General features: G+C 44.1%; 1 protein-coding gene across 1 annotated transcript; it reads left to right on the top strand.

Annotated features, from left to right (window-relative positions):
- On the top strand, nucleotides 1–25874 carry GRK7 (G protein-coupled receptor kinase 7). Its single transcript, XM_059388098.1, has 4 exons — nucleotides 1–612; nucleotides 1988–2425; nucleotides 17470–17744; nucleotides 25538–25874. Exons 1-4 carry the CDS (start codon nucleotides 1–3, stop codon nucleotides 25872–25874), a joined length of 1662 nt encoding a protein of 553 aa, XP_059244081.1.
- The last annotated feature ends 1591 nt before the right edge of the window (nucleotides 25875–27465 follow it).

The raw sequence follows: 27465 nt of genomic DNA, 5'->3' as shown, positions 1-27465 counted from the left end.
ATGGTCGACATGGGGGGCCTGGACAACCTGATCGCCAACACGGCCTACCTGCAAGCCCGGAAGTCCTCAGACGGAGACAGCAGGGAGCTGCAGCAGCGGCGCCGGAGTCTGGCGCTGCCCGGGCCACAGAGCTGCACCCAGCTCCGCCAGTCCCTGCCTCAGGACTTCAACAGCCTATGCGAGCAGCAACCCATTGGCCGTCGCCTCTTTAGGGACTTTCTAGCCACTGTGCCCCGGTACCAAGAGGCCGTGGCCTTCCTGGAGGAGGTGCAGAGCTGGGAGCTGGCTGAAGAGGGCCCTGTCAAAGGCAGCATGCTACAGGGGCTGCTGGCCACTTGTGGGGCTGCCCCTGCTCCAGGGCACCCACACCCCTTCCTCAGCCCAGCACTGGCTACCAAGTGCCAAGCAGCCTCCGCTGAGGAAGAACAGATAGCCCTGGTAGCACAGGCCAAGGCCGAGGTCATGGCCTTCTTGCAGGACCAGCCCTTCCAGGATTTCCTGGCCAGCCCCTTCTATGACAAGTTTCTGCAGTGGAAAGTCTTTGAGATGCAGCCGGTGTCAGAAAAGTACTTCGAGGAGTTCCGAGTCCTGGGGAAAGGTGGATTTGGGGAGGTAAGTATCTCAGAATGGCCAGACTGGAAGGTGAAGTACACAACATAAAAGGGGTTTGTTTTGCCTTTAAGAAAAAAAATCTTAAGAGAATTTACTTACAACTAATTTCAGTGCCACCTATGGACAATTCCTAACTCACTCTCACATCTTTTTTCTGGTCACCACAGGAAATAAAATGAGAGTGGCATAGGAAAGAAACAAAATGTGGAGTTGGCCAAGAATCTTTGCCAGGGAGTCTACACTAGAAGCACACTGAAGTGCCCTGGTCACTTTGGAGAATGATAGCAACACACGGACAGCGGGACCTCTCCCTTTCCCTTTAATTGTGGTAATGGATGTAATTTGAGAAAACTTCAGATATCTGAGAAAACACTTATCTTGAAGTAAAGTCTAGAATCAGCTATATACCACTGCTGTGATCAGCCCTGTCTTTTTTTTAAGTAGAAAAACACTTTCTAGTGTATGTGCTACCAAGGTGAGTCTGAGAAAGACATGTTTTGAGGTAAAATTCACATAACAAAATTAACCACCTACCATTTTAAAAGATACAATTCAATGGCATTTAGTACATTCATACTAATGCTGTGTAACCATCACCTCTACGGAGTTCCAAGACATTTTCATCACCCCTGTACCAGTTAACAGTTACTTCCCCAACCCCTCCCACTGCCGCTGGCAATCCCTGGTCTGTCTTTTGTCTCCAGGGTTTTGCCGACTCTGATGTTTCGTGTAAATGGAGTCACACCACACATGACCTTCTGTGTCTGGCTTCTTTCACTAAGCATAGTGTCTAGAGGTTCATTCACGACATAGGTATATCAGTACTTCATTTCTTTTTATAGCTGAATATTCTGTTGTGTGGATATACTATGTTTCACTTATTCATTCATCTGTTGATGGACGCTTGGGTTGTTTCCACCTTTTGGCTATTGTGAACAGCGCTGCTACGAATGTTCATGTACGTGTATTTGAAGACCTGTTTTCATTGCTCTTGTATCTATGCCCAGGAATGGAATTGCTGGGTCATGTGGCAATTTCATGTTTAACTTTCAGAGGAACCACCAAAATCGTCCACATTTTAGGTTCCCACCGGCGATGCATGAGGGTTCCAGTTTTTCCACACCCTTCCTGGCACTTGCTGTTTCCCCTTATTTTTCATTATGGCCCACCTAGTGGGAGGTATAGTGGTACCTCATGGGGGTCTCAGCTCTTTTGAAGAACCCCTATTACGTACAGCTTCTCTTTTCTCAGAAGCCTGCCATCTTTTCACCTCACCTGATTTCTGCCCTTCCACACCCCAAATCAACTTCGCTCCCTTTACTTCCCAGTGCTTCCTACCTCTACCTCATCTGGCCCCTTTCTTTCTCCCCTTAAGGTATGTGCTGTCCAGGTGAAAAACACTGGTAAGATGTATGCTTGCAAGAAACTGGACAAGAAGCGGCTAAAGAAGAAAAGTGGTGAGAAAATGGCTCTTTTAGAAAAGGAAATCTTGGAAAAAGTCAGCAGCCCTTTCATCGTCTCTCTGGCCTATGCCTTTGAGAGCAAGTCCCATCTCTGCCTGGTCATGAGCCTGATGAACGGGGGGGACCTCAAGTTCCACATCTACAATGTTGGCACACGGGGCCTGGCCATGAGCAGGGTGGTCTTCTACTCGGCCCAGATGACCTGTGGAATCCTGCACCTCCACTCCCTCGGCATTGTCTACCGGGACATGAAGCCAGAGAATGTGCTTCTGGACGACCTTGGCAACTGCAGGCTGTCTGACCTGGGGCTGGCTGTGCAGATCCAGGATGGCAAGCCTGTCACACAGAGGGTGAGTGGCTCTCCTCCATCCCAAGGGTGGGGCAGAGTCTGAGAGAAGGGGAGAGGGCTGATCTGCTCCTCAGGCAAATAGAGACTTGGGCATAATTCTTCTAATTTCCTTCTTCCTAAAGCCCTTATGTTGTCATCTTGCCTCAAGTGGAGTGATGTAAGAGGATTAGCTTAACTAGCTATTTGGGGGCTACTTTGCTGTCTTCTCCTGGCAAGCGCAGGGAGCCTTCTTTGTGAGTTGGAGATGGTCTGTGCTTTCACAGTGAGATGGAAAGAGCTGAATCCATATCAGGCGTCTAGTATGTTCCACTAATAACCACCGCCATGGTGCCATGATCCTGAGTCAGCAGAACCTTGGTTTTTTTTCCTCGGAAAAATTTTAGGAGCCGGGTCCTAGAATTCCAGGATCCTGGCAGGTAAACTTTAATAGGAGAAGAAAAAGAAGAAGAGAAGAAACCCCTAATTTAGCACATTAAAGTAAACATCTCCTTTCCCACTGAGTGCAGAGGGATGGGATGTTTTACTTTGGATAAAGGTAAAATTTTGAATGAGAATGTGTAGAAGAGGACACAGGCAACTGATATTTATTTTGATCAAATTGGTTCAAAGGGGTATGCAAAGAATTCTTTGATTAATTAAGCAATTCTGTTAAGTGAACAATGCAAACTCTCTGGGATTCTGGCGGGTCTTTACCATGGAGTTTCTGTGCGCATAGGTGGGAAAAAGCTCAGGAAGACAAGGGTCCAAGTCAGGCTCTTAAATATTCACTTGACACTTTGTTTTCGTACAATTTCCAAAAATTATAAGGCAGAGAGGATAACCAGGCAAGGAAGTGAGAAAAATCATGGCAAATTCGGGAAAGTGCAGGTGATTTTATGTGGCTGTAACCTAAGGGGCGCTGATAAGATGTGTAGGGCTTGGATCACGAAAAGTCATTGGAGTGCTTTCGTGTGGGGGCCCAGGAGCCACTGAAGGCTTTTAAGAAAGGGAGTGATGTGAATAGATTTGCATTTTTTCTTTTAAGATTTTATTTATTTATTTGAGAGAGAGAGACAGTGAGAGAGAGCATGAGCGAGGAGAAGGTCAGAGAGAGAAGCAGACTTCCCGTGGAGCTGGGAGCCCGATGTGGGACTCAATTCCGGGACTCCAGGATCATGACCTGAGCCGAAGGCAGTCGTCCAACCAACTGAGCCACCCAGGCGTCCCAGATTTGCATTTTTAAAAGACCAGTTTGGGTTGTAGATGGGAGGCAGAGGACCTGGTTAAGAGGCTAATGCAGAGGCCCAGGAAGAGATGGTGAGTGCCTAGAGAAAATAGTAGGATTGAAGATGTGGGAAGAGATTGGTGTCATTAGAAAGAGACCGGCTAGGACATCAAGACTAGCTGGGTATGTAGGTGAGGAACAAAGAGGGAATCTCGCTCCAGTGGAAGGAATAGCAGAACTGTGAAAAAGCTAGCAAATTCAGCGATGATTGCGATGTATATGAGACAGGCGCATAGAGATGTTCCCTGGGCATTTAGACCTGTTGGTCTGGTGCTATGGAGGAGTATCTGGGCTAGTATATCTGGGCTAGTTATTGGGATTTGGATTCGCTGTGACTTGGGAAGCTTCAGGCACCACTGAGTCATGTGGGAAACAAGGAGGGAGGAGGACAGGAATGGAAGCTGGGGAATATCAATGTGCAGGGGTGTGGAAGAAGAACCTTGAAGAGGTTAAAGAAATAGGATGAGTGGTAGGAATGGTATAGTCATGGGAGCTGGTTAAGGTTTGATTTCAGCTGCATATCATAGAAAACTCGAAGAGCAGTGGATTAAACCAGACAAGGGTTTATTTTCCTTATGTAACAAGTCCTCTGGAGGTAAGTGATGCTGCCATCAGTTCAGCAGCTACAGGATGACAGGATCAATATCTCTGGCATTTTGGCCTTTTCCATGTGCCATAGCCATCTGAATTTGGAAGAGAATCCTGAGCTCCAGGTAAGAATGCAGCCCAGCAGGTATCTTGACTTGGGTCTTGTAAGATCCTAACCAAAGAACCTTGCCATGCTGTGCCCAAATTTTGACCTACAGAACTGTGAACTAATAAAGGAAGGTAGCTGGGGGAATGATTTTTATATAATAGCATCAGAATTAATCAAAAGATAGCAAGATGCTGGACATTGTGAGAGGGACAATGTTTTCCTTTCCAACAGAGCTCAGAATGGACTTGATTCTTCCAAGTGACTAATTCTTCCCTAGGTAGGAGTTCGTTGTGTTGGAGGGGCACAGACCCTTTCAGGCTTTTGGGGGACACTAGGTGAAGTACTTTGGACATCACTCTATAGGCAATAGGGAGTCATTGATAGTTTTTCAACAAGAAAGTAGCATGGCCAGAATAATTGTTTTGGAAGATGATTTGGACACTGTGTAAGATAACATAAAGGAGAAAGAGGCTGGGAGTGGGGGACTCATAAGCAGCTACTGGAAGGATCCACACATGAGGTGGTAGAGGTTGAGGAAAGGCCTTGGGCTCTGAACAGTCCTATGTCCACAGTTCAGGCCCCCTGGCCTAGGCTCCATCAAGACCCACACCTAAAAAGAAAAGAAAAAAAAAAAAACAACCCACACCTGGACTTCCTTCTCTTAAAACACATCTTCCTCAGTGGAAGGAATGAGGAAAGCACAAAACCACTCCTTGAATGAGGTGACAGAAGGAGGAGGCACCTCAAAGAAGAAAGACTCAGGTGGTTCTGCTCAGGTGTGAGAAAGATGGAGGCAGACACACCTGGAGAGGCAGGGATGCTTAAGCGTGCTGGCTAGGGGGGTGGAAAACCTGGGCCCCTATGCCAGCTGGGTCACAGACTTACTGTCTGCCATTCTAGGTAGGCCTGAAGGCCTCCTTCATCTCTAAGTTTTTTGTATCTATGAGATAGTCTTTGAATTATTTGGAAGAAAAGACTCGTAAATTCAAAAGATTAACATATGGAATAAGTTACTATGATTTGCTAGACTATCAGGGTTCTTATGGGACAAAATGAAGTTACTTAAGAAATGAAATTAATGATTTTCATACCTAAGAAGCTCATGGCTTGGCTTAATCTAGGTGCCTGAGCTGTGGATTCCCTGAGAATCTCTCCCTCTGTTTCCCTGCTCTGCTGTCCTCAACGTTAGCCTCACTCTCACTCAGGTGATTCCCACATAAAGGCCACCAATGTCTCTATACATATGCTACAACTGAGCAGCCCCATGGAAAGAAAACACTTCCTTACAAACAGGTCTTTCACATTTCCCAGGGAAGACACTCGGTGGATACCTCAAGTCACATGCCCAACCACAACCAGTTCCACTGGCCAGGATGAGATCACTGATGTTCCCAGGAGCCAGGGAGAAGGTCTGTCCCATCTACATCTCAGGGACTGACAGCAAAAGAATGTGTTCTCCAAAGGAAAATCAGGATGGAAAAGAATGAGAAAGGGATGTCAGCTAGGCAAAAAAGAGTAGATATGCCTAATAACTGCTGTTACCTCCATGGCTTGAGAAGTTTGAACGTTTCCTAACCCCTTACCAAGAGATGATGAGATCTAGATCCTTTATAAGAGGATTCTATGAGGTAGGAATATTATTAGCTCCATGGGGAAATTGAGACTCAGAGAGATTAAGTTACCCACTCAAAGTCACAGTGCTAATATGTGATAACGAACGCAGGTACATCAGATTCAAGGGCACTTACAGTTTTGACTCTACCCTGTTAAATTCACACAGAAAGTAGGACATGGCCTATGGTTTTTAATGCTATAAAAGGCCTTTCTCTCAGTAGATCTCAGAATGAGTACATGTGATGACATTAGCATATCTTCCTCAGGCTGGGCTGATATGAAAACCAACCACAAGTCCAGTTGAACTTCTGACAGAGTTAAGACTTCAAAAAGGAGCACCCCCACCTACATAGGGTGCTATGTGACTAATGTCACAGGGCCAGTCTCCCACACATAGGCACAAGATAAATAAACATAGTCCCAGCCACTGTCTCTCATTTCTTTCATGCTTAATCTTGTTGAAAGTCTGATGGTTTTTGATATTCAATATCACATGCCCTTAGGCTTAGAGAGATAGGAGCAGGGGAAGACCCTCATTGGCATCTGGGCCCCACCCAACAGGTGGGCCCAAGGAAGGAGGTGTTGACCCCAACCCTGAGACCAACCCTGCACCTGAGTCCAGGTCCCCGGGGGTGGGGGGCAGAGGGTCATAACAGTTACTGAGCAGAAACAGTGGAGGAGAAAGCCAGGAGCCCATGGCTAGGAGGCAGAAATGTGGTGGGAGATAGGACTGTGTGTAAGCCAGGCCCCACGCCCCAAGGGCATGCTCCAGGATCTCACTGGACTTAACTGACAAGATCCAAATTCAAAAATGTGTCAAGATTGCCTCCACATAGCATTGAATGCCCCATAGGGCTGCTACTGAGCACAGGACACTGTGCAGCTGCACAGAGGCTGGTCTGATAGTGATGTAGGCCACACCCACAGAGGGGATCTGGGTGGAGCACCTCAGTCTCCACTGCAGGTGGGAGAGCCAGTACAGAGTACCTGTTGCTTTTAGGGGAAATGAAGGGAAGCCAAGAAAGGAAAGCACAAAGCAAAAGGAAAAATGGATCCAATGAAGCTGGAGAGGTGGCAGGGGCCACCCCAAACCTGGCATTACAGGCCATGTTAAGAACTTTAGTTTTTTGCTTAAGAGCATCAGAAAGTCTTTTTTTTTTTTTTTTTTTTTTTAAGATTTTACTTATTTATTTGACAGAGATCACAAGTAGAGAGGCAGGCAGAGAGAGGGGGAGGAAGCAGGCTCCCTGTTGAGCAGAGAGCCCGATGGGGGGCTTGATCCCAGGATACTGGGATCATGACCTGAGCCTAAGACAGAGGCTTTAACCCACTGAGCCACCCAGGCACCCCTTGAGCATCAGAGAATCTTGGAAAGGATTTCGCCAAGGGGGCAAAGTGCTTAGAACTCTGTTCTGAAAAAAAATGTGTCTGAAGTGAGAGATCAGAGGGGATCTCAAGTGGATTACAGTCGTTTGTAATCCAGGTGAGAGAAGGCAGCAGCTGAGACCACAGAGGAGGTGGTGGAGACAGAGCACAATGGACAAACTGGGAAAAGATCTCAGCATGGATAGGCCTCAGTGGTGGGTAAGGGAGTGAGAGAGGTGCAAGGGAAAGAGGGGCATCAGGGGTAATGTATTAGGGGTCACAGGTACGGACTTGGGTCCCAAGTACAGGGAACTAGGTGCACAAGTGCTTGCCTTCAGAAGTGCTTGTCCCCAGGACGGGGAAGAGACTGACAAGTGAAAGGGCAGTGAAAATACATGTGACCAAAGCTGTCCACCTTGGGTGCACAGCAGGGGCACCCAGCCTGACATAGGATCATGGGGTCAGGAAAAACTTCCTGGAGGAAATGACAACCAAGTTGAGATGTACAAGGCGGACGGAAGCTAGGCAGGTAAGGAGGAAGTCAGGTAGGCAGAGGGGCCAGCGTAGGTCGTGGTCCTCAACCAAAGGCAGTTCTGGCCACCAGGGACTTCTGGCAATCTCTGCAGATGTTTTGGTTGTCCTGATGGGAGAAATGCTACTGGCATCCAGTGGGTAGAGGCCAGGGCTGCCGCCAACATCTTACAGTGCCCAGTACAGCTGCCACCACAAGGAACAATCCAGCCCACAATGTCCATCCTGTCACAGCTGAAAAACTCAGCCCAGCTAAAAGCCTGGAACGAGAGGCCTGGAGCTCAGGCACAGAACCAAGTGACTCTGCTGCTGCTGAGAATGTGGAGTCACAGGGTGGGACTGGGGTGACAAAGGAGACAGCTGGAGAGCCTAGCAGATGTCCCTAGGAGGCTAGAGAAGTCTGACAAGGGCATTCAAATTCAGCACCCGGGGTGTTGGGGAGCCACTGAAGGCTTTTGGGCAGCCTTAGAAGGACACTCAGGAGGAGGGAGTTGGATGACAGTGAACAGTAGGCAAACAGGAGGGAGTGAAGCAGAGGGCCTGGGACCTGGGGGTCCCTGGCGCTGCACTGTCCAACGAATTATAGCAGCAAGGAGAGAGAGCCAGGAGGTCTCTAGGACTCTTCTGCAGGATAATATGATAAGGGACCAAAAAGTTGCATCGTTATTGTTGACATGGACACATGTTAGAAGCTCAGAGCGTCCACCCAGATCAAGTGCATCTGATGAAAGATGGTCGGCCCGCTCAACCAGAGGGAAGAAGTGTGTGTACCAGTCCTGGTTCTTCCACTTCTGGGGCTGCTGGGCACAGATGCGCAGGCTTACCCCTCCCATGGGACACCTGGCCATAGGGACACTGAGGACTGAGGGCCAACCCCTGATCTACACACCAAGCCATGCAGAGTGCCTTCCTTTAATTGATACAGACATGCCTCTTAGTCTGGCCTTAGCCCTGCACTTGACCCCAGGAAACTCACGCCTCTTTAGTGAGCCTGTTTAATACCGTCTGCCCCTTAGGCTTGATGAGAAGATTAAGAAACAGAGCAGATCAAGGCCTAGCAGAGGGTCAGCCCTATGGTAGGCACTCAAGGAAGGATTGTTCTGAATATTCCAGGAAGCCAAGGACCAGACCCCTCAGTCACAAGCCCTTTTGTTGCACTGTTTCTCCCTCACCTTTTGGTACTGTAGCTGCTCAGGTGGCCTTTATACCTGTGCTTTGTTCGGGAGATTCACAGGGAGCCAGCAGGTCCCAGGGCACTTCAGGGTACAGGGGGCTGGGAGCATGCCACTCCCCTCTGGACTGCCAAGCACACGCAGTTGCCCTGCTTCCTCACATCTTAGGGACACCATGAAAATATGCCTCCAGGGAACATAAGACCACACACCAGTGGAAGAATCACAACTATTGATCTCTGCCTATGTGCCAGGCCCTGCCTTTCAGTCTGATGGACTCTTAGAGGCTTTGGAGGTTTTCTTGTGTAGCTGTCCTTCCTGGGACAACTGGAACCTAGGCTTGGTGACCATGTCTCTAATGCCTGTTGAGGGTGGGCTGTGTACCAGGCTCTTGGGAGGTATGCAATATGTTTTATTGCTTTAATTCTTATTATGGCCCTATGAAGTCAGAGCTGTGAGGCTCAGAGAGGTTGAGTAACTGGCTGGGGGTGACCAGCTAGTAATTGGTAGAGCTGGGATCTGAGCCACAGCAGAATAACACCAGGCTGTGTGGCTGTGGAAAGCCGGATTGCAGAAATCTCTCTTTTGGATCCCCTGCAGGGTCTCTCTGAAATGGATGTCCTCCCAGGGGTGTCAGAAAGGGCAAGAAGCTACGTGGGGCAAGGCTACCACTGCACCTAGGAAGTGGCTGGCAGAAAGCAGACAAGGAGCAAAAAGCAGGCTCTCTGGAGGCTGGACGCTGCAGCCTGGGGCTGAGCACGCAGGCGGAGCCTCGGAGCTAAATCCCCTGGGGTCTCAGGCCACATTCCTCTGAGGTCTGCAAAGGCCACCGCTTAAAGGCGCAGAGGAGCAGCTGGGAACAAGAACAAAGCGGCCAGGCCCCCCTCGGAGGAAGGAAGGAGTGAGCCCCAGGAAACAGCTGATAGCGCTAAGCTCAGCTTGTTTTTTTCCTCTGCTCAACAGTTCTCCTGCCACGGCAAACAAAAGATGTACATTCTGATTCCCTCTTCTGTTTGGATTGTACTGTCCAGTGGATCTGGTTTGTGATGAGCTGGGGGAAGAGGCATCCGCGGGCAGTCTCCTGCTCCTCTGGCCAGTTTGCTGGGCCACACGGACAAACACAGAGAGCTTCCTTTTCTGCATCTTTCTCCCCACCCAGTCATCAAATCCAGCTCAGCCTGGACACACCAGGAGCACGATGTTGGCATTTCTTCTAATGATTAAGCGTGCCACCTTTTCAGATTCAGTGGGAGCTGGAGGCTTACTGGTGACCTTGACCTTGAAGGACCTGCAACATACACATGAATGCATTCACACACACACTTTTTCATGGATATATAAAACTCTTAAGAGGTGAATTGTGGCCTCTCAGTCCCATGGAAAGGCCCCTCACTGTTCTTGGCACTGCCAACGTCACAGTCCATTGCTTCCCAGAGTCACACTGGGACTGTTCAAAAGGCAGAATCCGCCCAGCCTGGCCTTGCCACTTGGCTCCCGTAGGCCTAGGGGTAAGAGTGACAACAGCTGCAGGGTCCGTGGAAGCCAGCATCCAAGAGCAAGAGCAATTATAAGGGGTGTTTGCACCGGCCCAGACAGGCTGGCTCTGATCCTGATCCCACCCTAGGGTGCTCACCCTCCTCAGAGTTTCAACACCTGTAGGTGTCCGGTTGTCCTGATGGGCCTGAACAATCCACATGCGGCGACTATAGTAGATGGACTTCTTGCTGCCCCCTGGGGGGAAATATGGAAGGAGGTGTTATTACTGGCTTCCTAAACCCTGTGAGGTCTGATGCTTGATGCCCTGCAATGCTGGGTATACCTTGTTTTGCCCGACAAAGTATTGACCATGTGGGTCCATCAAAAGGCAAAAGCAAAACAAAATGAAGGAAACAAAACCAAAAAACATATACAGAAACGTCCCCTAGGAGTTTTGTTGCTGCTGACAGTTGGGTGATCCCTCTAGCTCTGGCAATGGCAGTTCTGGCCACAAGGGCTGAAAGTGACTATTTCGATGACACAGAGACGGATGTGTGGAGGCCCTTTGTAACTGCAGGAGTTAAACTGAGCTGTGAGAGGTCAGCGTGGTCGGCCCCTGCCCCATGCTGCTTGGCCCGTTCTCTCCTCCCACCCCACTCTGAGGAGGCAGTTCACATGCAGAAGACAAATGGCATAAAGGGCAGGCAATTAATTTTTTCAGCTGGAGGCTGCAATGGAATTTGGGTACTTAGAATCTGGCGTGCGCCTCTAATTCCATTCTTCTCTGTGAAATACCTCCACTCCTTAAGGAGGTGGTGCCCTTCAAAATTCCATCACTGACATTTTCTGTCTTTAGGGGCAAGAGGTCAATTTAGTCCTCAAAATTATTTGGAATGGATCTAAAGCTACCCTGCGTGCTGTCTTGTGCTCCTTCCATTACACCAAGAGGCTGTAGTGCTGTAAAGATGGCAGGCTGATTCTTCGCTTATTTCTCTGGGGAGGGAGCAGCGTGGTCCTGGAGTATGGCTCAGGATCTGGTTCCCTCCTTCTAGCAACCTCTGTAGTGTGGAGTAGCCCAGCCAGCCGGATTAGCAGAGATACAGGCAAAGGATGCTGGGGAAAGGGGAAGAGAAGCAGCTTAAGAAGGAATGGACCAAGATGAGGTCTTGGTCCCTGGTAGATGGGGAGCTCGAAGGAGAGGACCCTAAAGAGAGAAAAGAAATAGTGGAGGGAACTTGGAAGGGTAAGAAAAAGCCACATCACCTATTTCTGTAGAGGCGGTATAATGTAGTGGTTTAAAGTACAGAGCTGTGTGCAAGTTTTGTTTGGGTAACCTTGGGCAAGATTTAAACCCTCTGTAGTTCAGTTTTCTAATCTATAAAATGGGAGATAAAATAGTTTCTATCTCATAGTTATCATAAAGATGAAACAAGATATTTACATAAAGCCATTAAGAAAATATTTAGCATGTGATAAGCACTGAATAAGTATTTTACATTATTATTTGCAATCTTTCCCCTAGCCTGTGTCTCACATCCTTTGTTAAGGACAAGTCATATTCTCCACGCTCACCCTATACCTTCTACTGAGCAACTGATGTTTAACTGGTGTCCCAATTAACTATTTTAACCACTGAAGTCAATCGCCTCTGAAATCTGCTCAATGCAGGAGTTCCACACACAGAGCAAGCTCACAATCAGTGTTGCTAAGTAGGATTTACCAATTACCACTGCTTCTCCTCCCGCAGTGGAAGAGATTGAACAAGAGAGAAGCTGGACCCAGGAACATATTGTCCAGCTGAGAGTTGTAGAACGTGAAATATTATGTACGGTGGGGAGACTTCAGTCCCCTCCCCATCTTAGCTCCTAGAATGAGACCGAGCAGGCCAACCCCTCTCAAGTGGGGTATTGGAGCATCTCTCTCTCTCTCTCTGGAAAATGGAGTATCCTAACATAAAAGGTCTGTGGATAGTCACAGGTGGGGCCCCCACTGAAATGGCTTGGCAAGATCACCCTACAGTGAAGCCCGTTAGTTGACAAGCTTCTTGTCAGCTTTTTGGTGTTACTTTCTTAAATGTGAGTAGTGAAAGATTAATTGTTATTTGAAGGAACCCTCCAAAGTGAAAGACTATGCAAAAACAAAGAGAAGAAAGAAGCTTACAAAAAGTAGGAACAATGCAGTGAGTAGAAGGGAACATTTTTTAAAAAAATGTATAATTAATATCTTATGAGATTTAAGAGGAGATACTGCATCCATGAAGCAAGAAAAGATAATGGGGGGGGGGGTGCCTCCTGGATTGCTCAGTTGGTTAAGTGACTGCCTTCAGCTCAGGTCATGATCCTGGAGTCCTAAGATGGAATCCTGCATCAGGCTTCCTGCTCAGCGGGGAGTCTTCTTCTCCCTCTGACCCTCCTCCTTCTCATGCTCTCTCTCCTCATTCTGTCTCTTTCTCTCAAATAAATAAATAAAAATCTTTAAAAAAAATAGATACTAGAAAACAGGGAACATTAAGAGAAGAAAAGGATGCTTGGAAATAAAAAATTCACAAATAAATTTGCAGAAGCATGTGAATAAATCTCAAAAACATTGTGTTAAAAAAAAGAAATCAGACACAAAAGAGTATCTACCATAAATTCCATTTACATGAAATCCAAGAACAGAAAAAACTAACCTACAGTGAGAGAAATGAGAAAGTGGTTGCCTAGGAAGTGGGGAGGAGAATGGACTAGAAAGAGACACAAGGGAACTTTCTGGGTGCATGAAATATTCTGTATCTTGTTTGAGTGGTATTTATATGGGTATATTCAATTATCAAAATGTATTTAACTAAACATCTACAACCTGTACACATTATTCTATGTTAATGATATTTTAATAAAAAACATTTACAGAAGTGAAATTTCAGTAAGTCACTAAGTCACAGGAAATACAAAGAATAGAGGAAAATGTTAAATGACACCACAGGGATGCAGTCAACAAAATCTGACCTGGGGCACTCTAGAATTTAACCAACTTTTCCAATAAAATCTTCTAGGGGACTGGGGAGGCAGACAGATGAGGAACTTATATATTCACAGAGATTTAAAAGACATACTATGAAACTGTGTAAACCTTATTTAGATCCAAATTTAAGCAAACTATTTAGAGGACAATTTTATAGGACAACTGGAGAAGTGTGAACATGTCCAGATATTTGATAACGTTAAAGAATTAGTGCTTTGGTTTTGTTTGCTTTTAAGTGTCCTTATCTTTTAGAGACTCATAGTGAACTACAAATGATATGATGTAGGAAAGTCTGGACCAGTGGGAGTCGGTAGGGGACACAGATGAAACAAGACTGACCATTTGTTAATAATTGATGGAGCTGAGTGTAGCATATACTGGGTTTATTATTCTAGTCTCTCTTTTGTATATGTTTGAAATTTCCCATAATAAAATACTTTAAAAAAAAAATAGAAGAGTTGGGGAAAAAATAGAGGAAGTCTCCTGGGGTCAGGGGAGGAAATCCTAGAAAAAGACAAAGAGATGAAAAATAGAGGCAAAAGATAAGAAGCACAGGAGATATGTTCAGGATTTCCAAAAACAGAAAGGAAAGAAAATGGAAGGGGGAAAAGGATCAAAGAAACAATTTGGGAAAGTTTCTCGATTCTGACAGCCGTTAGATCCTGGATTGAGTGGCCAGCCAGTAGCCAGCATCAGAAGTGAAAAAAACCCCACACCAAAGTACATCATTGAGAAATTTCATCAGAGGTGTACTGAACCACAAACATCACACACCTCTGTCAGTCCCTCTCTGCCTCTTCTTCCTCTCCTAGAGAGCACCCTGTTGGCTTCTCTTATAGGTCGAATTATGCCTCCTCTTTTAGAATTGGAGGAAATATCATACTGTGCAACGTGAGTCCTGGTTTCTAGCAAGCACTGAGGGTCTGGACGATACCCGGAAATACAGACAAGTTAGCTTTGTAATCCTTGACAAATGGAAATAGGAGATGGGAGGGAGCTGGGCAGATGGATTTCCCCCTTCTTCACTCTCCCTTGCAGCTCCTCTTTATGACCGTTCTAGAAGATTCTCTTGTGTCTGATGGACCAGCAGCTTCCTGGTAATGCTTGGCATTGCATCCCCCTCCCTCACTCCTCTTTCCCTCTGCATTCTTTTTTTTTTTTTTTTTAAGATTTTTTAAAGATTTTATGTATTTATTTGAGAGAGAGCGCAGGAGAGCATGAGTGGGGGAAGGGGGCAGAGGGAGAGTGAAAAGCAGACTCCCCACAGAGTAGGGAGACCACAAGGCAGGGCTGGATCCCAGGACCCCGGGATCATGACCTGAACCAAAGGCAGATGTTTAACAGAATGAGGCACCCAGGCACCCCCTTCCCTCTGCATTCTATTATGGAGACTTTCAAACATATAAGAGAGTTGAAAGAACTTCACAGCAAGCACCTGTATACCCATTACCTACCTGTTTACCACGAATATTTTAAAAAGCTTTATTGAGATATAATTTAAATAACGTAAAATTGACCCATTTAAAGTATACAATTCAATGGGTGTTAGTATATTCATAGAGCAAAGCAAACATTATCACAATTTTAGAACCTTTTCTTCACCCCAAAAAGAAACCCTCTACCCTTTAACAGTCACTCCCAGTCCCCCTGTCCCAACCCTAAGCAACCACTAATCTACTCTCTGGCTCTATGGAATTGCCTATTTTGGACGTTAAATATAAATGGAAACACAATATGTGGCCTTTTGTGTTTGGCTTCTTTCACTTAGAATTAGGTTTTCAGGGTTCATCCATGTTGTGGCACGCATCAGGACTTCATTCCTTTTTATAGCCAAACAGTATTCCATTGTAAATAATTAATATTTTATTAGATTCACTTTATCACATGTTTCTCCATCTATCCATCCCTCTATTGATCCATTAATCTCTCTTGTATCTTTTATGTATTTCTATGTAGGCTTACTCCCCTTCTTCCCCAACCCTCAGCACCTTTGCTTTGCACACCTCTCAAATAAAGCTCGTATCACCCTTAGGTACAAAGGAAGCTGCGAGATGGAGTGCCCAGCCTTCCGACCTCTCTGGTAGAGGGAAAAGGGAGACTGGGAATGGATTTTTGCTACTTTGGCATACAGTGTTTCTCAGTCTCATCCACATCTCTTCCTCCATTGCATCCCACAGATCTTGTGTTCCAGAAACTCCAAATTCCTTAGAGCTCCCTGAACACCCACGTTATTTCTGGCTCCATCTCTTACAGGTGCTTATTAGCTGCCTAGCCTTCTCTGGGGGACAGAGTCTCCCTCATGGTTCAGCTCAGCTGTCACTCTTCAGTGAAGTATCCCCGTGCGCGCGCACCCCCCCCCCCCCCCCTCTGGCCTCCCTCTGCTTGTTTTATACTCCCATTATGGCATTTACCATACTCTATTGAATTAACCTTTTGACCTGTCTCCACCAGCCTGTAAAACCTGAAGGGCAACGGTCAGGTACATGTGTCTTGGTATCCCTAGAACTCACTGTAAGAGCATGGCTCAATAAATATTGGTTGGATAGTGAGTGGAAAACATCTAGTTACCATCTTCACTGTTGTTTATTTGACAAATGTTTTGTTGGGCATGCACCATGTGAGGCCGTACAGTGATTTTCTAGTTTGGATACAAGTTGAGTATCCTGGGTCTCGGGAGCCTACAGGACACTTCTGTCTGGACAAATGCAAAACGAGACAGGATGCCAGGACAACAGATGTAAACTGGGACTGTCCCAGGCAAACCGGAACATATGGTCACCCAAATTATATATCAGCCTCTATGAAAACAGCAGTGCCATGCTGACTCATGCCTGGCCTGTCAGACCCAGTCACTTCCAGAGCAGGCCAATTACTTCTCGTTAGTGCTTGGGTCATATATGCTTTTCATTGTTGTTACCCATGTAGAAATTATCCATGAAATTTAATATTCCTAGGGCATTTTATATATATAGTGCATATAAAAACATATACTTAAGCAATTAGAAAAAAAATCATCTGATAAAGAACTGAAAACACTTTCCAACCTTTTTTTGAAGTCCTGGAATGTATGTTTGTAATCAGTGTGTTAAATCCATTATATATAAAAAGTTGGTATTAACAATAGACTCTAGGGGCACCTGGGTGGCTCAGTGGGTTCAAGTCTCTGTCTTCAGCTCAAGGTCATGATTCCAGGGTCCTGGGGTCGAGCCCCACATAGGGCTCTCTGCTCAGCAGGGAGCCTGCTTCCTCCTCTCTCTCTGCCTGCCTCTCTGCCTACTTGTGATCTCTGTCTGTCAAATAAATTAATTAATTAAATCTTAAAAAAAAATATATATATATATATATGTATGAACATTCAGTATTAACAAGAAAGTGTTCAATCTTTAAAAAACCATGCATCTAACTTTCTATTGTCTGTGGATAAAATACAGAGGCAGAGCTTAGAGGAATCATAGAGACATCCCCTTGAACCTTTTGCCTTAATGATGAAGCAAGGGGTTAAGTAACTTCCCCGTTTCAAGGGCAGCCTCATCTGTCCCTTTTATTTTGTTTACTTGTTTATTTATTTAGTAGGCTCATGCCTAGCATGGACTCACAACCCTGAGAAGACCTCTCCTGAGATCAAGAGTTAATTGTCTGAACCACCCAGGCACCCCTCATCTGTCCCTTTTATAATGCACCCCAGCTAAATCATCTTTATGTCTTGTTGACAAGAATGGATGACATGGCCTACCCCAGCTCCCCCAGAGGATGCTAGGAAAGCAGAAACTAGAACAGATTAGACACACTGCCACCCCAAATACTTACGATTCCCTTAACAAAGAAAGAAAAGGAGAATGGGTATTGGATAGGCAATCAGCAGCATCTGTTAAACTCACATTAGTGTTTTTGTTCTGTTTTCTTTCTTGTTTGGGGGCCTACAGGCTGGAACCAATGGTTATATGGCTCCTGAGATCCTAATGGAAAAAGTGAGTTATTCCTATCCTGTGGACTGGTTTGCAATGGGATGCAGTATTTATGAAATGGTTGCTGGACGAACACCATTCAAAGATTACAAGGAAAAAGTCAGTAAAGAGGATTTAAAGCAAAGAACCCTGAAAGAAGAGGTCAGATTCCAACACGATAACTTCACAGAGGAAGCAAAAGATATTTGCAGACTCTTCTTGGCTAAGAAACCAGAGCAACGTTTAGGAAGCAGGTAAACTACCATGTAATAGAGATGATTAGCAATGTCAGCACTGTCCACAGGAATTTGGAAAATACTTGGGATTAGTGATGAAGACTTGGGGTTAAATATTATTATTTTCCTATTATTATTTGCATATTATATGGTTAAATATTTCTGACACTTTCAAACACTGTGAGCACTTGATGTGGAACGATCTCTAAGATATATTTTAAAGTAAAAAAGGTGCAAAACAGCATACATTTTAAAAAAAGAAAGAAGGGAAGGAAAGGAGAGAAAAGAAATCTGTAATTCAAATAGTTGCATAGATTATTTTGGGCAGAGTATACAAAGAATGTATGTGATTGGTTGTCTCTAACAAAAAAAATTAGGGGCAGGTGATAGGGATACAAATGATTTTCACTCTATAACCCTATTATCTCTTTAATTTTGAATCGTGAATAAATGATTCAAAATGAACAAAATTAAAACCATCAGTACTGGGGCTCCTGGGTGGCTCAGTTGGTTAAGCGTTTGCCTTTGGCTCAGGTCATGATTCCATGGTCCTGGGATCGAGCCTCACACCCCACATCTGGTTCCCTGCTCAGTGGGGAAGTCTGCCTCTCCCTTTGTCTCTCACCCAGCTTGTGCTCTCTCTGGCTCTCTCTTATTTATTAAATAAATAAAATATTTAAAACAAACAAAACCCATCAGTACTGATAGTTAGAGCTCTAGGAAATTCTGCCCCCACTTTTTTATTTTTGCAAAGATTTTATTTCTTTATTTGACAGGAAGAAACATAGCGAGAGAGGGAACACAAGCAGAGGGAGTGGGAGAGGGAGAAAGCAGGCATCCTGTTGAGCAGGGAGCAGGGAGCCCGATGCGGGGCCCAGTCTCAGGACCCTGGGATCATGACTTGAACCAAAGGCAGCTGCCCAATGACTGAACCACCCAGGTGCCCCAATTCTGCTCCTTTTAAATGTCTCTCTAAGGGGTGTCTGGGTGGCTCAGTGGGTTGAGTCTCTGCCTTCGGCTCCGGTCATGATCTCAGGGTCCTGGGATCAAGCCCTGAATCGGGCTCTCTGCTCAGCAAGGAGCCTGCTTCCTCCTCTCTCTCTCTGCCTGCTTCTCTGCCTACTTGTGATCTCTGTCTGTCAAAGAAATAAATAAGATCTTTAAAAGAAAAAAAAAGATTTTATGACTCAAGCTGAAGGCATAGGCTTTTACCCACTAAGCCACCCAGGCGCCCCCAGTTGATGTTAGTTTTAAAGAAGGTCGAGTATCATTGCTTACAGGGAATAATAAAATCAAGATTAATTTTAGAAGAAACAAAATAAGTGAAAGCTAACTTGGAAAAAGGCCCTTGGCGGTGGGTGACTGTGTTTTATAGAGGAAACAACCAAGAGCTTTAGATTCACAGACATAGACTCTCATCCCAGCTATGTAGGTCATTTTAACTGAAATAATTGAATTGTTTTCTCAGAGTCTCAATGTCCTCATGTATTAAAATGGGGGAGTTACGGGTGTAATGATTAATTTTATGACAATTTGACTAGGCCACCATACTCAGATATTTGATCAATTATTCTATATGTTTCTGTGCAGGTATTTTTTAGATAAGCTTAATATATAAATGAGTAGGTTTTGAGTAAAGGAGATTTTTCTTTGTAATGTGGATGGGTCTCATCCAGTCGGTTGAAGGCCTTCACAGAAAACGACTGACTTCCTGAGAGAAGAGGGAATTCTGTTGGCAAACCATCTTCGGAGTTGAACTGCAACTCTTCCCCTGGTCTCCATCTTGATAGCCTATCTTGCAGCATTCGGACTTGCCAAACCTCCACAACTGTGCAAGCCAATTCCTTGAAATAAATCTCTCTCTTACTCTCTCTCCCTCTCTCTGTGTCTCTCTCATATACATGCACACATACCGTCAGGGAGAAAAACTTTACCCTCTTACCTTTGGAGACCTGCAAACTAAACTGACAAAACAAAGATTTTAGTATATGTGCTGCCGAACCGAGCACCAAAACACAGATTAGTACAAGAAAGGACAGGTTTTTATTTATGTACATATACAAGAGTATATGGACTCTTTCACAGAAAAATGTGACTGGGATCATCAGTTAGAATTATAGACCATCTTAATAGGGGAAGGGGAGGAGGTGAACAGTACTTGATGGAAAACAAATAATTTCTTAGAATTGCTGGGGGGAAGGGCACTTATGGGAGAACAAATGACTAAGGAGAGATAAATGGGCCCTTAGGAGAAGAGATGGGAGATATGATAGTTTTGTGACAATGTCTGTTTAGATGTGGTACAGACTTCTGTCACTGGTGATAAGAGTCAATCTTTCCTGGCTCTAGAACTCCCAGAGAGAAGATTGATGAGTTGAGTCGGGAGGGTGGGGGGGGGGGGGGGGGAGTCTCTGCTTCTAAGCAGATGAGAGGAGTTCAGAACCTGTACCTGTTGACTCACAAATGCCTTCAAAATGATTTTTATGTTACCGTGGTACATTCTGGACCTTTTCAACATCCTGCTGGTTCTATTTCTCTAGAGAACACTGACTAATACAGAGGGATACTTTGAGGTTTAGCTATAACATATATAAAGTTAGATACAATGTGTGTTATAACTCATTCAATAAGTGGTAGCAATTATTACTAACTTGTTCTAAGAGAGATACCAGATAATATTATGACTGAACTTTGAACTTGAATGTCTTAAATTCTTAGATTGAATTTTCAAAATTTAAAAATATATACAAATATGAAAGCCACAACATGAAGTAATATGACTGATTTTTACTATTACCCCAGAACAGATCTTTAAAGCAGCTGTCCAACAAGATTGTCCAACAGTCTTCCAAGCAGCTGTCAATGAAAGCTCTAGAACAAGATTGCTTGTTCTAGAATACTCAAAATATTTGAGTATGGAGGTTAGCTTTTAATTCTTGACCTCTTTTTTTTTTTTTAATAGAAAAACAAAATCCATTTGTAATTCCTTCCAAAGCATGACAGATACCAAACTAACAAATGAGTATTTTGAAATCTGATGGAAACTCTACATTTATGCGAAGGAGACCGTGGAACTGATTTTTCTGTGTAGATTCCCTTGTTGTTGCATTTGAGTGGTCAGAAGAGGCCGTGTCACTAACACAGGCAAATCCCAAAGTCTCCATGGCTTGAAACAAAGGGGATTTTTTCTCCCTCTCACAAAGTGAGTTACAGGTGCAGCATCACTCCTTTTGGGTACCTCCCTTGGAGCAGAGACTCAGAGAGCCAGGCTGCATCCATCTCACAGCGCAGCTGGAACCCGTAGCTCACAGAGAAGAGAGCAGAGACAAGCTAGGGGAGCTTTCTACTGCCTCAGCCCGGGAGTGACTCAGTCCTGCATCACTTACACTCACTTAAGTTTGCCCTGTGCAAGGTTGAAGGGTCTGACCAGTGTTATCTTCCTGGTGCCCAAGGAAGAGGAGAGAACCAGAAATGGTGACCCCAGACCATCTCTTCCATCCGGGTTCTCAAGTGCAGGGAATCTATAAGGGCATACCAACAGTGGTGGAGGCAGCAAAGAAAGCCAACAGTCTCTTCAGATGATCTTCCTGAAGGGAGCACCGCCTGCTTGGTGTGTTTGATGGAGAAATCTATCTTGATACTCTATAGACACACTTTGGGTATATAAAATGAAGTATTGACAAACTTCTTCAGGAAAATGCCCCTTAAAGCACTGGATTATTGCCTGAAGCTGCTCCATCAAGCAAAACCTTTTTATAAAGCATCTGTTGTTGTGGCTGTTTTGAATAAAACTGTTTACAACATTAGAGAAAAGGCATATAAAAACCAGCTGTTTGGTGAAAAAGAAAACCTTCCAACGTTCTCGTTTCAACTCCCTGTATTTTTTCTGAATTCAAATGAGATGATGTTTGATTAATTTAGTGCTGTCCTTCCAAGGCAAGCAAATGCCTACACAACACATTACACAGCAGAAGGTCAGGTGGGGCCCTCCCTCTTGCATTCACAAACATTTGAAATAAATTTTAGAAACCCTTTTCTTCTTTAGACATCACTGAAAGAAGCTCCCCCTTTGTCTTCGTAGGTCTGTGAATTAATTGTATTTTACATAGAAGCTGAAAGTTTTAAAAAAAGAGATTGGAAGCTTTTCTGAGCATCTCACAAGAACTGTAGTTAGGGTTTACAATGTTTTCTAATAAAATTAAAGCTGAAGACCACTTAAGTATTTTGCAGGTTTTCTTCTGGTCAGTCAATGCAGCAGAAAAGATCAACGAACCATGCGAGTCTCTGACTTAAGTGCTTCTCCAACACATCATCTTGAACCCATATGCGCTGGTCTTGGCAGACCAAACCCCACAGTGGTCTTCATGTATGGTTAGGTGGTATCTTTTCTTTACTGAGAGTTATAAGAAAATCCATTGTAATCTCTATGTAGGGTTCAGTAACACAAGAGCTCCTATAAATGTTCTGAAATAGAACCTACTCCAATCAGCAGCAGAAATCTTCCTGCAGCTGCCGGGTTGGCTAGTGCAAAAGATGTTGCCTCTGTCAATAGCCTCTCCTATTTTTCCAAAGTGCACTGCCTAAGGATGGGCCAAAAGATCCCTGCATGAGGCTGCCTGGGCAAGATTCAAGAGTAAAATAACATCCATCCTATTTCTAGTACAGAACTGAGGTGAGAGTCATTAGTGCAAAAGATAAAGCAATCAGATCTTCAGCGGTCCAGACGCTAAGTAAAAGAAATAGGGGTTGGAAAGCCTCGTCTTTTGTTGTTATCATCAGCAACCACAGACACTTGAGAAAGGGCTCAAAGGATGGGCCTGCCCTGCCCAGGGTCATCTAGTCAGGGTGCTAATGAACATAAAGAAAACCTTTAGTGGCCTATTGTTCCCTTTCCTTTGTGACTAGTTCCAAAAGGGCTGAAGTGGCCATACCTGATGGGTGAACCAAAGCCATCTGGGCCTGTGGCTTGAGGTGTTCCTTGAGAATATCCTGTCATGACTGGCTTGGCAAGTTTTCAAGGCCACTGAGCCCCTGGGCACTCTTTGTTTATCCAAGTTAAAGCTGTTCAGAGTGACTTTAAGGTGCTTTCTTGGCCTGTGGGATGGTGAGTTCATGCCTGCTGGTGGCCATCAAGGGTGGAACAAGCTCCTTCCTCATGGCACCTGGTCCCATTCCAGCTCCTTTGATTTCTTTGAAACACAGAGTCTTGGGATTCATTCCTGATTTACATAGATGGAATTCTAGCTCTATCCTCGTTCTGCCACATTTAAATTCTTTTTTTTTTTTAAGATTTTATTTATTTATTGGAGAGAGAGAGACAGAGACAGAAATAGAGAGAGAGAGCAGGAGCAGGGAGGAGGGGGAGAAGCAGGCTCCTGTGGAGCAGAGAGCCCATCATGGGTCTTGATCCCAGGACCCTGGGATCATGACCTGAGCCAAAGTCAGACACTTAACCGACTGAGCCACCCAGACACCCCTCTATCCTTGTTCTGCCACATTTAAATTTTATTTGCTACCCTCCCCACCACCTAAATCTGATACCTTAAAATCATGAAATGCTGCTGTGTAAGTTAAACCTCAAGAAACCTAATTTAAGAGGAAAAATCCGTCTTTGAAGCTTTGAAGCTATCTCAGTAACCCTCAAGGCTCTAACTCTACAGGATGTAACCCACACAGACACTGGTCAGTAGATTTGAGTAGATGGCAAGCCTGCATTTTCCTTCCTTTCAACCGGTGGAGGCTTGGTGGCTTTGGGAAAAAAAGAGGCACCTTGTAGTATCTCACGATACAGTTCTCCATACCCGTTTTTCACTTGGATCCTAATGAGATAAGTCCAAGGAATCCTGGATCAGCCTTTTTGGAAGGGGCTAGGCCTGAACCACAGAACAACCCAGGGAATGGCTGGAAATCAGATGCCTATAGCTGGATTTCTCTTTTCCATAATAATATTTGATTACAATTTTCCTTTGAACAACTCACCTATGTTTGATTTATTTCAGATGCACAGCTATATATGAATGCAGAACCAAATGAAAAGGTTAAAAGAGGTTAAAAATACAATGAAAAGACGGGCATTGTTGTGATGGTTAAATGTGATAACATAAGCACAGAGCTTAATTTTGTGTTAGCTGAATAGGTTATGGATAAATTCCAGTTATTCTCACTACTGTTATTAGTAATGTCATTATTGTGTTTAGAACCTGTTAGTCTGCTGTAGTAATTATCTGACATAGTAGGGAATCTGTAAGGGGGTATATGGGAGAAATCCTCAATCCTTTTCCTAAAAGCTTTTTGATAACTGAAATAAAAGTAAAAAGAAACCTATGAATGTGATTTTTATGAAGGTTGATTTATTTATTTTTTTTTTTTTTAAAGATTTTATTTATTTATCAGAGAGAGAGAGGGGGAGAGAGCGAGCACAGGCAGACAGAATGGCAGGAAGAGGCAGAGGGAGAAGCAGGCTCCCCGCTGAGCAAGGAGCCCGATGTGGGACTCGATCCCAGGACGCTGGGATCATGACCTGAGCCAAAGGCAGCTGCTTAACCAACTGAGCCACCCAGGCATCCCCCTGAAGGTTGATTTATGATAGAAATTGATTTTTCCCTAAGGAAAGACATTTCTGGTTTTGTTTTGTTTTTTTTTTTTTTTTCAGATTTTAAAATTTATTTGAGAGAGAGAGAGAATATACAGGGGGAGGGGCAGAGAGAGAGGGAGAGAGAGAGACTCTCAAGCAAACTCCTTGCTGAGTGCAGAGCCCAAGATGAGGTTCAGTTCCATAACACCAGGATCATGACCTATGCCAAATCAAGAGTCAGGCACTTAACCAAATAAAAGCCAGGTATAAAGTTAAAAGGTAGCTTTGTGGAGAGGTTCACATGGTGAGCAATGGAGACCTGCCAATAACCATGTGAGTGAGCTTGGAAGCAGATTTCCTCCCCTAGTCCCAGCTGAACTTTCAGATGGGACCACAGTGCTGATGAACCACCTCATGAAAGACCTTGAGCCAGAGGCACCCAATTAAGCCTTTTCTAGATTCTTGACCCACAGAAGCTGAGATAATAAATGTTTATTGTTTTAAGCAGCTGAATATTGGAGCAGTTTGTTATACAGCATTTGTAACTAATAGATAAGCAATAGATAACTAATACAAGAGGTTACACAATTGGGAACATACATTTTTCCACCTTATTCTAAGGCAAATACTGGCATAATTTCTAGCACAAGGAAGGAGGGCTTGATAACAAATAACCATAGTCTTGAGCATTGAGTGTATGTTCATTCATGCTACTAAATATTACTAATGAATTTTTAAAAATTCTTTAAAAATATTGTGGCAGTTGGGGAGGAGGGTAAAAATCATGTCACCTGAAGATTGAGGTGGTATGGGTGCTGTTTTTTAGGGTGTGAGTGGGGTTGTATGGGAATAGACATGCTTTCCTTGTTCTATGTGACCCTGAAGAGTAGAACAAAATGCAATGACTGGAAGTTGAAGGCAAGCAGGTCCTGGCCCCACTGAATTTTGCTTGTATTTCAATAAAACGCTAAGAACAAAAGTCATGTCAACTACTTGACTCCAAAAATTAAATCTACATATGAAGGTTATCCTTAAACAATGAAAAATTCTACTGTCTATGTAAGATGGAATTGTGGATGATTTTTAAAGTTATTATTTTTCCACATTATTCTTCATGTCCTTATATTGTCTTTGCAATTAAAATGAAATGTATTACAGGAAAGGAATGCTAGATACTTTGTATTGTTAGAATATTTCCTGTTTTGGGTCTCCGGCTAACCATGTCCTTTCTTCACAGAGAAATGTCTGATGATCCCAGGCAACACCCTTTCTTCAAAACCATCAATTTTGCTCGCCTGGAAGCTGGCCTAGTTGAGCCTCCATTTGTGCCAGACCCTTCAGTGGTTTATGCCAAAGACATCGATGAAATTGAAGATTTCTCTGAGGTTCGGGGAATTGAATTTGATGATAAAGATAAGAAGTTCTTCCAAAGATTTGCAACAGGTGCTGTCCCTATAGCGTGGCAGGAAGAGATTATAGAAACGGGACTGTTTGAAGAATTGAATGACCCCAATAGGCCTACAGATTGTGGGGATGGTAATTCATCCAAGTCTGGTGTGTGTTTGTTATTGTAAGTTGTTCTCTCCACCAGATGGGCAGCAGCAATCTCAGCTGACATAACCCCCCCAAATGTTCCTAACACATGAAAATCTGTTGATGAAGACTGATCAGTCAGGAGGGGCATTTCAACCACAGAACAGTTCAAAGGACAGGTGAGCTCACCGCTAGGACACCTTTTTCTCCCCTCCTCTCCCCCTCCCTTCCCGCCTTTCCCCTGCTCTTCCCTCTCTCCTGCCTTCCTTTTCTCTCCTATCTTCTCCTCTCCTCTCCTTCTTTCCTTTCTTCTTTCTCTCTCTCTCTCTCTCCCCCCACTTCTTTCTTCTTTCTCTCTTTTTTCATAAAGATGAGTAAAGTCTCAGTTTTCATGAGGCCTGGGAAAAGGAACACTCAGGTTTATTTTGATAAACTAGAAGCCATGAGCCCTCCACCATCATGTCCCTGAAAATTACGCAAAGTCCTAGGAATAGAGAATGGAACGTTGTGGTATACCCAGAAAATGAGCATTTGCAATACTTGGTAAATAACCATTTTAGTTTTTCTTGTTTATATCCTTTTCCCCTTCATCTTTCAGTATTTCTTTTGCTTCTGTACTTATAAAGGATTTAGAAGCTGGAAATAAATGTTCCTCATATTCTCCCCCCTAAAAAGGAGTGGATTGTTATATTTTGGCAATATTTTAAATTACAGAATAATTTTTAATTTACTGAGAGTCTCTTTTTCATATTTTTGAAATATTTTACCATTATAATGTTGAATGGAAATATTCAAGAGATCTGTGAATTAAGGTGTTCTATAAGTTGAGTCTGCTTACATGTATTTTTCCACATGCCATTGGTTCCCAAACTTGCTGAACTTTAGAATCACCTAGGGATCTTTTAAAAATAACAATGTCTGATTCCTATCCCCATATTTTAATTGATCTGGGATGCAGTCCCGGCATCTAGATTTTCAAAAGCTCCCCGGATACTAGTGATGTGTGGCACGTTTGAGAACCAGAGCCATGTAAGCAGAAACACTGTTATGTATGGGTTCTTGTTCTGGTTGCTCAAAGTTTCAGTTATACATTTGACAGCAACTTTTCAAATACCCCCAAAACATGTAATTTTGGCAATTGCAGTATATACGAAACTGAACATCATGTGTATTCATCTTGTAGACTTTCCTGTCCTTGTACGCTTTAGTTATTCACACATACCTTGTGAAGCAGACACTTGGCTATTTCAAGACCTGAAGGAGAAATATAGCCTTCGGCAGCTGATTTAAACAAATGGTAGCTCTCAGTTCAAGTGGCTGCCCAGCCAGCACCTTACTATAGAATTAGCACTTCTCAAGACCACAACCAAAGTGAAAATTCTAAGGGTGCAAAAAAATATTTTGGGCACAATTATAAATCCTGAGGTGATTATACTTAAAAAAATGGAAGGCACGTTGCTGGCTCATCTGGTAGAGCATGTGACCCTTGATCACAGGGTCACGAGTTCAAGCTCCATGTTGGGCATTGAGCTTACTAAAAAATAATAATAATAATAAAATACAAAAATAAAAATAATAAAATGAAATTTTAAAAAAGGATAGAAAGGATCTATGTGTGCACAAGGAAATCTC

This window comes from Mustela nigripes, chromosome 2, assembly GCF_022355385.1.
Source record: "Mustela nigripes isolate SB6536 chromosome 2, MUSNIG.SB6536, whole genome shotgun sequence".
In the NCBI taxonomy this organism is placed as follows: domain Eukaryota; kingdom Metazoa; phylum Chordata; class Mammalia; order Carnivora; family Mustelidae; genus Mustela; species Mustela nigripes.
This window is presented reverse-complemented; position numbering and strand designations above follow the sequence as displayed.

What these genes read in the sequence shown, in the direction of transcription:
- GRK7 (XM_059388098.1), top strand. Translation starts at nt 1, where the DNA reads ATGGTCGACATGGGGGGCCTGGACAACCTGATCGCCAACACGGCCTAC. An exon ending in GCAAGCCTGTCACACAGAGG is followed by an intron (nt 2,426 to 17,469) that starts GTGAGTGGCTCT and finishes GGGGGCCTACAG; the next exon opens with GCTGGAACCAATGGTTATAT. An exon ending in GAGCAACGTTTAGGAAGCAG is followed by an intron (nt 17,745 to 25,537) that starts GTAAACTACCAT and finishes CTTTCTTCACAG; the next exon opens with AGAAATGTCTGATGATCCCA.